This window comes from Engystomops pustulosus, chromosome 5 (assembly GCF_040894005.1).
Source record: "Engystomops pustulosus chromosome 5, aEngPut4.maternal, whole genome shotgun sequence".
In the NCBI taxonomy this organism is placed as follows: domain Eukaryota; kingdom Metazoa; phylum Chordata; class Amphibia; order Anura; family Leptodactylidae; genus Engystomops; species Engystomops pustulosus.
Window position 1 is genome coordinate 131,049,029 of NC_092415.1, and position 12,136 is coordinate 131,061,164.

General features: G+C 43.8%; 1 protein-coding gene across 3 annotated transcripts in view; it reads left to right on the top strand.

Moving 5' to 3' along the window:
* TEX10 (testis expressed 10) overlaps positions 1-11,910 on the top strand; it is a 118,974-nt gene extending 107,064 nt beyond the window's left edge. For all 3 annotated transcript variants that reach the window (XM_072153051.1, XM_072153049.1, XM_072153050.1), the window contains one exon: positions 10,381-11,910. In XM_072153051.1, the coding sequence (XP_072009152.1) occupies positions 10,381-10,470 (90 nt within the window). In that variant the 3' untranslated portion in view covers positions 10,471-11,910. The remainder of the gene's footprint in view (positions 1-10,380) is intronic.
* Positions 11,911-12,136: the final 226 nt, after the last annotated feature.

Below are 12,136 nucleotides of genomic sequence, written 5' to 3' on the forward strand. Positions count from 1 at the left end.
AGGAAGGGGGAGGGGGCATTCTGGGGGCCCTATAGTGAAGTCCTTCCCTTCATATACCCTGATCTTGTACGTATACCAGGATGTACTTTTGCACGGCTTATACATCTTCACGCCATACTGTGCCCTCTTATTGGGCAAGTGCTGTCGAAACTGATGTCTCCCTTTTAAATTTTACCAGGAACTCTTATATGGACATATGTTTTGTGGGGGTATATGCTTGGTCTAGTATGGGTCTGACCTTTAACAATCATTACTTGAGTAATCTCTGGGTGGGCACTGTGTGGTTTTGATGAATGCAAAAACCTTATTGATGGCTTCAAATCGGATCCTGCTCATCACCATGCTTTAGTGACAGGGGGTTCACCTGTGGGGTTGTTAATAAAATAGTGGGGTTTTAGGCAATATGTTGTGCAGCATAGAGATTTGTCTGGACTACAATTAAATGTAATAGTCCACAACTCTGAGCCCTCCCATATCAAATTTAATTCCAGGTTGGCCCGTAAAGTCTGGGACCTGATGGGAAGATGCCCCAATTTACCACTAAGGATACTGTGCAGCTCTATTCACATGATACACTGAAAAGTGTGTCCAGTGCAGAACAACGCTAACACAGTGCACTGAAAAAGTGTGCTTGGGTTCAAAGGGGACAGACAGGAAATGGGAAAAACATATGACAAAAGAATACACAGGACGCAGGAGGCATCAGATAGGCAGATACTGTTTTGGTGCAAGACCGTAATGCCATGCTCTGCTTCTCTCTCCAGCGATACCAAACCAAAATGGTGCCACTGGAGAGCAGGAAAGAGCTAAAATTCACTTTGTTCAAATTCAATTTTTTTTTATCCAAATGCCGGGGTGGGACCGATCTGATTGGCTGGGTGTCGTCGGCAGGAGGTTTTCCTGCCTCCTGCACCAGAGTGTCATTGCGGTATCACCATGTCATAGTTATTTTACCAAGCACATGTATTTTGTCAGCCAATGCATTACAAAGTGCTGTGCAACTACACCATATGAGCACTGCAGAGGTATTGACTATAGGTTAGCCACATTGGAATTCTCTAATCCACAGCAATTTACCACAGCAAATCCATATTCTGCCTTAACCCCTTAACGACCTGGCCCTTTTTTGTTTTTTAATTTTCATTTTTCACTCCTCGCCTTTAAACGTGTAACTTTTTTTATTTTTACAGCAAAGAGCTGTGTATGGGCTTGTTTTCTGTGTAAAAAATTGCACTTCATAGTGATGGTATTTAATATTCCCTACTGGGAAGCGGGAAAAAAATCCAAATGCAGTGAAAATGGTGGAAAAAACCAGCGTTTGTGCCATTTTCTTGTAGGCTTGGATTTTACGGTACAATCACGGGGTTAGATTTTATGATTTCATACATTTTACAAAAATTCAAACCTCCTGTACAAATTTTTTTTTTTTCATACTTCGTTGTAGAGAGCTGTGGGTGGGGTCATTTTTTTGCAACTTTTGAGGACCTTTTCAATGCTATCATTTTTAGGACCGTACGACCTTTTGATCACTTTTTATTGCATTTTTTTTTATATTTTTCAAAATGGCAAAAAAGTGCCATATTGAACTTTGGGTGCTATTTTCCGTTACGCTGTGACAAACCGTAATTATATATTGATCAGGCGTTTTCGGACGTGGCGATACCTAATGTGTTTATGATTTTTACTGTTTTATATTTATGACTTCTTAGGAAAGGGGGGTGATAAAAATGTTTAGAATTTTTATTTTTAATTTTACTATTTTTCAGACCCCCCTAAGGTACTTTAACCCTAGGTTGTCTGATTGACCCTACCATATACTGCCATACTACAGTATGGCAGTATATGGGGATTTTCCTCCTCATTCATTACAATGTGCAAATAGCACATTGTAATGAATGGGTTTAAACAAGACAGGCTTGGGTCTTTAGAAGACCCAGGGTTGTCATAGCAACGGATCACCCCTCCCCGATGACGTCACGGGGAGCAACGATCCTCTGCAAGATGGCAGCGCCATGCGCTTTGCCTGCAACAATCGGCGGGATAACACCTGCGATACTTAGGCTTATACCACCAGTATTAAGGACTTATGCAAATGAGTCTGAGTGGCTCCATGCTAAATAGATAGTAATGGAGCCTGGAGCCCCTCAGGCTCATTTGCATACAGTCTTTCATCCTGGTGGTAGATGTAATTTAAGTCATTAACTTTTCCCAAGTTTTTTTTGCAGTAAAATTAGGGGACTTGGCTTTATACCTGGGTCGGCTTATACTTGAGTATATGGGGTAAATGTATTTGACACTACTTACTAGACACACAAACCGTATATGCACATGTATGTGTAGTATATACACATAAGTCAGAGATATAAACACAACACACATTTTATGTAAACCTTTAAACAGAGTAGCGAGATAATGGTCCAATAATTGCAAAGAACATAGCAGCTGCTATTTTCCCGCAGTCATCCTCTCCAGTTTCTCCGACATAGATTCACAGAGGAACTATAAGTGTCATGTTACTCATACTATCATAGTATAGAAGGCTGGTAAAAGACACAATCCATAAAGTCTAACCTTTAAGAACTAAACAAATGCTTTTTCCCCATAACCCGTCATATTTTTCTCTCCAGAAATGCATCCAGACCTCTCTTGTACATGTACACAGTAAAGAATCCCCGTCTAGGTGGGATCTAGGCTAGGAGAGATCCATGTACAGGCAGTCCCCTACTTGAGGACAACTGACTTAGACGACCCCTAGTTACAGGCGTACGCCTCTGCCCATTGTGACCTCTGGTGAACCTTTCTGGGTCCTTTACTTGAGTTTCAGGCTGCAATGACCAGCTGTAAAGTGTCTGTAATTAAGCTTTATTGATAATTCTTGGTCCAATTACAGCAAAAAATTTTGAAAATCTAATTGTCACTGGGACAAAAAATTGTCTGGAGCTACAATTCTAAAATGTACAGTTCTGACTTGCATACAAATTCAACTTAAGTACAAACCCAAGGAACCCCATCTTGTACGTACCCTGGGGACTGTTTGTACTGCCCATTCAGGCATTTGTAGATTGTAACGAGTTCTCCCCTCAGCCGGCTTTTTAAAAACTTTTTAAACCCCAAATTTTGTAGTCTGTTCTTGTAGTCTTGGCCCCCATTCCCCTAATATTCTTGGTTACTCTACTCTGCACCCGTTCTAGTTCTACTATGTCCTTTTTATACACTGCTGCCCAAAACTGTACACCATATTCCATATGTGGTCTGACCAGCATAACGGCAAAACTATGTCTTATCATGAATCTATTCCTCTCTTGATATATTCCATCATTTTATTTGCTTTACCAGCATTTGCCTGTCTCTGGTCACTAAAATTAAGTTTACCATCCACCAATACCCCCAAGTCTCTTTCAGCTGCAGTTTTACCAAGTAATTGACTGTTTAGAACAGTGGTTCTCAACTTTTCTAATGCTATGACAGTTCCTCATGTTGCGGTGACCCCAAACCATGTACAAGAATATAACTACTATAATACTGCCCCTATGTACAAGAATATAACTACTATAATACTGCCCCCTATGTACAAGAATATAACTACTATAATACTGCCCCCTATGTACAAGAATATAACTACTATAATACTGCCCCCCCATGTACAAGAATATAACTACTATAATACTGCTCCCTATGTACAAGAATATAACTACTATAATACTGCTCCCTATGTACAAGAATATAACTACTATAATACTGCCCCCTATGTACAGGAATATAACCACTATAATACTGCCCCCTATGTACAGGAATATAACCACTATAATACTGCTCCCTATGTACAAGAATATAACTACTATAATACTGCCCCCCCATGTACAGGAATATAACTACTATAATACTGCTCCCTATGTACAAGAATATAACTACTATAATACTGCCCCCCCATGTACAGGAATATAACTACTATAATACTGCTCCCTATGTACAGGAATATAACTACTATAATACTGCTCCCTATGTACAAGAATATAACTACTATAATACTGCCCCCCATGTACAAGAATATAACTGCTACAATACTGCTCCCTATGTACAAGAATATAACTACTATAATACTGCCCCCTATGTACAAGAATATAACTACTAGAATACTGCCCCCTATGTACAAGAATATAACTACTATAATACTGCCCCTATGTACAGGAATATAACTGCTACAATACTGTCCCCTACAGAGGTCGCATTAACGCCTCACCACGCGTCATAGACGAGTGATGAGGCGCCATTACCCCCCGAAATAATTGCCATGCATAAAGTTACGCTTGGCAATTATTCCCTGTAGCGCGCAGGCTGAGCGGCCCGGCGCGCGCTGCAAAAGAGGTAAGTGTCTGTAGCGCGATCACAGCGCGCGCTGGGCCGCTCAGCAGGACACGTGACACAGTGATCTGTGTCATCAGCGCTCCGGAGCGAGAGCGCAGGCCCCGGGAGACCTGTGGACAGCGGGGCTGCTGCTCCCTGTCCTGCTCCATCTCCCTACCTGCCCGCAGCTGCCTGCATTTACGTGATCCCGACGGGACTTAAGGCCAGGTGAGTGTGTGCTGTGTGAGTGTAGTGTAGTGAGTGTAGTGTAGTGTGGGGTGGCGTGCGCGCTGTGAGAGTGTGGGGTGGCGTGCGCGCTGTGAGAGTGTGGGGTGGCGTGCGCGCTGTGAGAGTGTGGGGTGGCGTGCGCGCTGTGAGAGTGTGGGGTGGCGTGCGCGCTGTGAGAGTGTGGGGTGGCGTGCGCGCTGTGAGAGTGTGGGGTGGCGTGCGCGCTGTGAGAGTGTGGGGTGGCGTGCGCGCTGTGAGAGTGTGGGGTGGCGTGCGCGCTGTGAGAGTGTGGGGTGGCGTGCGCGCTGTGAGAGTGTGGGGTGGCGTGCGCGCTGTGAGAGTGTGGGGTGGCGTGCGCGCTGTGAGAGTGTGGGGTGGCGTGCGCGCTGTGAGAGTGTGGGGTGGCGTGCGCGCTGTGAGAGTGTGGGGTGGCGTGCGCGCTGTGAGAGTGTGGGGTGGCGTGCGCGCTGTGAGAGTGTGGGGTGGCGTGCGCGCTGTGAGAGTGTGGGGTGGCGTGCGCGCTGTGAGAGTGTGGGGTGGCGTGCGCGCTGTGAGAGTGTGGGGTGGCGTGCGCGCTGTGAGAGTGTGGGGTGGCGTGCGCGCTGTGAGTGTGGGGTGGCGTGCGCGCTGTGAGTGTGGGGTGGCGTGCGCGCTGTGAGAGTGTGGGGTGGCGTGCGCGCTGTGAGAGTGTGGGGTGGCGTGCGCGCTGTGAGAGTGTGGGGTGGCGTGCGCGCTGTGAGAGTGTGGGGTGGCGTGCGCGCTGTGAGAGTGTGGGGTGGCGTGCGCGCTGTGAGAGTGTGGGGTGGCGTGCGCGCTGTGAGAGTGTGGGGTGGCGTGCGCGCTGTGAGAGTGTGGGGTGGCGTGCGCGCTGTGAGAGTGTGGGGTGGCGTGCGCGCTGTGAGAGTGTGGGGTGGCGTGCGCGCTGTGAGAGTGTGGGGTGGCGTGCGCGCTGTGAGAGTGTGGGGTGGCGTGCGCGCTGTGAGAGTGTGGGGTGGCGTGCGCGCTGTGAGAGTGTGGGGTGGCGTGCGCGCTGTGAGAGACCGAAATCTTCATACTCCTCCTCGGGTAAAAATACTCCTCAAAAATGGTGAGAGGAGTATTTTTACCCTTCTGGAAAAATGTTAGTGTGACCTCTGGTCCCCTATGTACAAGAATATAACTGCTGCGACCTCTGGTCCCCTATGTACAAGAATATAACTGCTACAACACTGCCCCCTGTTTTCATCCCTAACCCGTCCTGCCCCCAGTTTTCATCCCTAACCCGTCCTGCCCCCAGTTTTCATCCCTAACCCGTCCTGCCCCCAGTTTTCATCCCTAACCCGTCCTGCCCCCAGTTTTCATCCCTAACCCGTCCTGCCCCCAGTTGTAGTTTCTACTCACTGTGAGCAGAGCAGCCTGTTCCGCGGGAGTCTGTATGGAGGAGGAGCCGGATGGTCCTGTGATGATGACATCATCACAGGTCATCGAGCTTCCCCTGTATACAGCAGTGAGTGTGTGGGGTGGCGTGCGCGCTGTGAGCGCGTGGGGTGGCGTGCGCGCTGTGAGCGCGTGGGGTGGCGTGCGCGCTGTGAGCGCGTGGGGTGGCGTGCGCGCTGTGAGCGCGTGGGGTGGCGTGCGCGCTGTGAGCGCGTGGGGTGGCGTGCGCGCTGTGAGCGCGTGGGGTGGCGTGCGCGCTGTGAGCGCGCGGGGTGGCGTGCGCGCTGTGAGCGCGCGGGGTGGCGTGCGCGCTGTGAGAGCGCGGGGTGGCGTGCGCGCTGTGAGTGCGGGGTGGCGTGCGCGCTGTGAGCTACCGAATCTTCATACTCCTCCTCGGGTAAAAATACTCCTCAAAAATGGTGAGAGGAGTATTTTTACCCTTCTGGAAAAATGTTAGTGTGACCTCTGGTCCCCTATGTACAAGAATATAACTGCTGCGACCTCTGGTCCCCTATGTACAAGAATATAACTGCTACAACACTGCCCCCTGTTTTCATCCCTAACCCGTCCTGCCCCCAGTTTTCATCCCTAACCCGTCCTGCCCCCAGTTTTCATCCCTAACCCGTCCTGCCCCCAGTTTTCATCCCTAACCTGTCCTGCCCCCAGTTGTAGTTTCTACTCACTGTGAGCAGAGCAGCCTGTTCCGCGGGAGTCTGTATGGAGGAGGAGCCGGATGGTCCTGTGATGATGACATCATCACAGGTCATCGAGCTTCCCCTGTATACAGCAGCCACAGGTCCTCAAGAAATGTGTGCTCATTGCACACATGTTTTATTCCGTTTTTGCCACGAATCAGGGCAAAAACGTAATGGAGTCGCGTTCCCTGTGTTTTGGTTGTTCGACCCCCACCGGGTCGCGACCCACAGGTTGAGAACCGCTGGTTTAGAACATCATTGTACTTTCTGTTTCAGTGGCCCAAGTGCAGAACTTTACACTTATGTACATTAAACCCCATCAACCATTTATCTGCCCATTCCTCCAGATTCCACAAATCCCTCTGTAATCCTATACTATCGGCCTCAGTATTAGTTACTTTACACAGCTTAGTATCTTCTGCAAATATTGAAATTTGACTGTGTAAACCTACTAAACGGTCATTAATAGATTTCGATGTGCGCCACCATCTTGGATGGCGGATCTTGGATGGTTACATGTGATGTCATCTGAGGGTGGCAATCTGCTGCCATGGCAGCCTACATTCTCAGTCTTGTAAGCTTGTCATGTGTAATGATATCCAATAGCCTGGTAGATGGCAGGCTTTTAGTTGTCATTATCAAAATTGCTATTTACTATAATTTCGGTAAACTATTCATATCTATAAGATGCCCGTATTAAGAAGTTCCCCATAGAATTAAAGTCCAAATGGGAGGGGGATGTTGGAACTATTTCTGAGGATCAATGGCAGGAGGTATTGGAGTCCGCACCCAGAGTATTGGTTAGTGAGGCGCAGAGACTGTCCAACTTGTATCTGCTGCATAGAGTCCATTTTACCCCTGTCAGGCTGTTCAGGGTGGGATATAGAGGTGACGATTGTTGCCCCAGATAAGACAGATCTAGTGCCAACCTAATCCACCTGATGTGGAACTGCCCTAGATTACGCCGCTATTGGCAAGAGATTCTTGATCTGATTGATCAGACATGCTCCACAGTGACTACTCATAATCTTCTTGTATGTATTTAGGCTATGTATCTTAGTTGTAGCTTTCTGAAGGTCATAGATTGGCAGTACTGCAACTGCTTCATATAGCCCAGAAACGTATTGCCCTTCATTGGAAGGACACTTGGCCTCCACAAGTTTCATAATTTATTTAAAGGGCCAATCTTCTATTACAACTGGATAAATTTGGCTGCCAAATGCGAAATTCTATTAAAATTTTTTTAGCTTAATGCCCCAGGCTTAACTCCTCCAACCCTCACTAGGCATGGAATAATTTAAGGTATTGTAAGATAATCGTCGCCACCATTCTATTAGACCATGGCAGATAATGTGGATAGAGATCTGACTCTCCGGCAAACACTAAATGATGCTATATCACAAATGTTTGTTTTCTTCCTATGCATATTATTGTTTAACCTAATGTGTAATTTGGGAAGCCTGCAAGGCCTATGGGTGTTCTAGATGGACTTTCTTTGGGGGTTCATGTGCCCAACCAGATGAGCACTGGATACAAGCTATATTTGAACGCTTGCTCTGCATAGCTACATGGACCTTCTGCTCGCCATGCAGGGAAAGGGAGGGGTGGGGGTTAGGGTTTGTTACTGTTTACATTGTTAAAATATGAAAAAATTGGAAAACTACTGTTTGGGTTTCAATAAAAATTATTTGACCCAAAAAAAAAAATTTGCTATTTCCTGCATTACAATAGAATTTTCGTTTATAGTATGAGCAACCAAACCCTGTTAGGGTGATTTTAAACTTTTACCTTTTTTTTTTATATTATTCTAGACCCTCTAGGGTACTTAAGCATTCTTTAAAGCCACATCCATTTGACTTATCAGAGGTTCCTCGGCTGTCTTTATTGTATTTGTAGCCTTAAAAGCCACGCAGCCTTATAGCAATCCCCTAGTAATATTTTATTCTTTTTTTCCTCCCTTTATCTCCACCCATAGGGATTTCACGTTTTCATTTTCTGCCCCGATGCCCTGTCACAGAACAGGCTTGTGGCAAGATTTCGTTTACAAACAAACCCCTACCCCTTTTTATTTATAGCAATCATGACTATAACCATCTATATTAACAGCCCAGTCACAGCTATTGTCCAGCCATGTTTCACTGATGCCCACTATATCATACTTGCTCTCCAACAACATTAACAGTTCCAGTTTCTCCATTTTGTTTGTGAGGCTTCTAGCATAAGTATACATACAGCTTTGCCAGCAGACCTCATAGCTGCCCTCAACATACCTGTTCGGGGCATTTAGATTTTTTGCATGCATAGTTATGGTTCTTTGAGAAGACCCTACATCTTATTTAGTCTCTATGTCAGGCATCTGCTTTGATGACTGCTGACTGTAATGAAATATTTAGTGCGTAAATTTCTCTGCTTTGTTCACAACTATTTAACCTAACTAGTCACTTTCCCACTGAAAACAAAGTAGGTGTATATGGTCATCCTGCATGTAAGGGGGAGAAGTTGACATTTTACATTGCTTTCCCTTCTAAATGTTCGGATTGCATTTAGGTGGAACTCAAACAAGTGGAAATCACGATCCACATTTAAACTCAACACTGCACTGCTATTCCATTTAGAAAAAAGTGAGAAAATTTTTTTTTTACAATGTATCCTGTGTCCGATAACCCTATTAGAAGCTGTTCATCATTTTATAAAAACATGATTGACACTGTACAGTTGGTCCCCTGCTTATGTACAAGATAGGTTCTTTAGTATTGCTCTTAAGTTTCTTTTCTATGTAACCTCAGAAAATATATATATTTTTTTTGTCCCTGTGACAATTGGATTTTCAAAATTTTATGCAATGGCAACAAGGACTCCAAGGACTCAAGTAATGCATCCAGAGAGCTTCACATGAGATCACAGTGAGGGGAGAGTTCTGTCTGTAACTATGGGTCATCTGTAAGTCTGGTGTCCTTAAAGAACACCTGTCATGAGATCTCTGTAACCATTTCTGACACCACTACTTTTCTCTAGTTAATTCATACATTAATCATTGTAAAATCATCTTTTATTTATAATGTAAACGGCGCTGGCCCATGGAGAAAGTGATGACACTTCTGTTACCCCTCCCCTCTCCTCCCTCACTCATGTCTGTGTGTAATGTGCAGTAAATAATTGCTAGTGTTTGTGCTTTATCTGCTATACACATGTGAGAGACACAGACATCAGTTGCACAAATAATGACATGCTCTGTCCTCCCATACACATGGCTGCATCCTGCAGCAGTTGTATCTCTTATACACACAGGTTGCAGGGGGTGTGGCAGCCAGCTCCAGGAGTATCACATCATTATACAGGCTGTCGGTCAAGCACTGGAGGTGTGGCTGTGCTTGACACTCATGAATTAGCTGGACTGCTGAATATGACTCATTTCGGGTTATTTGCATAGTTTTAGGGCCAAATTATTAACATTTACAGGCATGTATAGGGGCAATCCTTTCTAATGGCGTTTATGAAAATATATTTATTTTTGGGGGTTAATTTATTTGACAGGTTTTCTTTACATCAGAGGCTGCCTGTATTATAAGTGAAATAGTTCTGTAAGTTATTTACATAGGTAATTAAGCATTTAGCAAATTCTTGAGGGAAAATGTGATTTTTTTTTTTTCAGCAAATGGTATATTCAGACATTGATTTTTCTTTTCCTTCCTTTTAGAATATGAAGAGCTGTGAAATTCAAGAACAGTGGCTTACAGATCTGCAGTACTGTTTCAATGTCTATCTTACTAAACAGATCCAAGAGTAGGAAGTGGGTGATTTTTGTGGGAATATGGATTGTATCTTCAGAATGTGGCAAAATATCTTAAATAAAACATTGACTTAAGGAACCTGAAAGTTTCATAGATGCTAGACAAGAAAAAAAGGCCTGTTCATAGTGGGTTTTTATGGGTTTGTTTTAATGGCTTTCTACTGTTAATATACTTGTAGTGACATTGATGTTTTACGCTTTCCATCACACTTGGACATTTTGTTGGCACATACTGCACCTGTCATTTACAAAAAATCTTTACATCTTACGTATTGGAAGGCATACAATATGAGGCAAACTTTATATATACAGATATACAGTATTTCTTTTGTCCCATTGATGTTATAATTTTTGCAGGTTTTTTTGTAATAAAAGCTCTATGTCTGCAAGTAGTTTGATAATGCAGTTTTCTTCCCCATCTTTCAGTGGCAAGAAGTAAGTAGGAAGTAAGGAATAAATGGAAGGGAGTATGACCACAGAAGAGTGATTTGTTTTTAATGATGAGATCATGGAAAGTCTGCAAAAGTTGTAAAAGCAAAAGTTATTATTTAAATAGGATGTCCAACTTAAAGGGAGCTTGTCAGTAGGTTTAAATGTTTTTATGCCGCTTTGGTTTAGGGTCCCAATGCTTTATTTTTTTTTACCCCTGAGTCCCTTGAACGTAGCCATTAAACCGATATTGTGCATAAAGGTATGGCAGCATCATAGTGACTCCAAATCTACTGACAAGTTCCGTTTAATTTGTGGCAATTTCTGCAGCCACTATCTGGCATCCACAGTTGCCATATTCTTTTTTTAGAATTTAGTTGAGTCTGTTAGAGTTGCTTTTTAAGTAATTGTTTGCTAAATGTCTCACATTTTCTTCTATTGTAAATACATCTCTTACAGCCAAACTGCTCCACTGTAAACCTTCAAAAGACTTTAGTCCTTTTTTTGGTTACATTAAACGTTAGCATTTTTCTTTTGCCTGCCTTCATGTATAGTTTCAGCATTCATATATCGTATTACATATGATACATTAAAAGGGCCAACAACACACACTAAATGAAACTATTCAAAATGTTGCAATTGAGTCTTGATTTCTAGGACAATGATTGATCTTTATGCAGATCGCACATGTCCAAATACAGTCTAAATCCAAGTTCTATAACTCAGTACTGCAAGAGGCAGCCCTTTCACTTACTGTAAAATATGCAACTCCTTTATTTTGCTTAAGTTTTTTACCTTAAAATCACTGCCTACAAAAAAATCTTCCTACAGTACATTGTAAAATGTTTTATTCATCTTTATGCCAAATTTGTCTGTTTTTATCTCATATGTTTTGCATATGTAAATGCAATTTACTTTACATAAAAATGTGAACATATCCCAGTGAAATGGCATCTACTGTACAGAAAGCTTGTCTCAAATAAAATGTGTTTTTTAAGGTTTGTTTAATTGCCTGAGTTGAAGTACATTTTATTGATAAAATACATACTTAAATCTCTAGGGAACCTATGGCTGAAAGATCGCCCTTCCTCTGGGTTTAGAAGGATTACAACAAATTTCTCTCATAATGCAGTAAATAGCAATATTTCATGGTACAAGATACACAATGTCCTGATCCAGGTAATACACGTGAAGTGGGGAATCTCGTTAGTCACGGCGCTGCATGTCCAGAAGC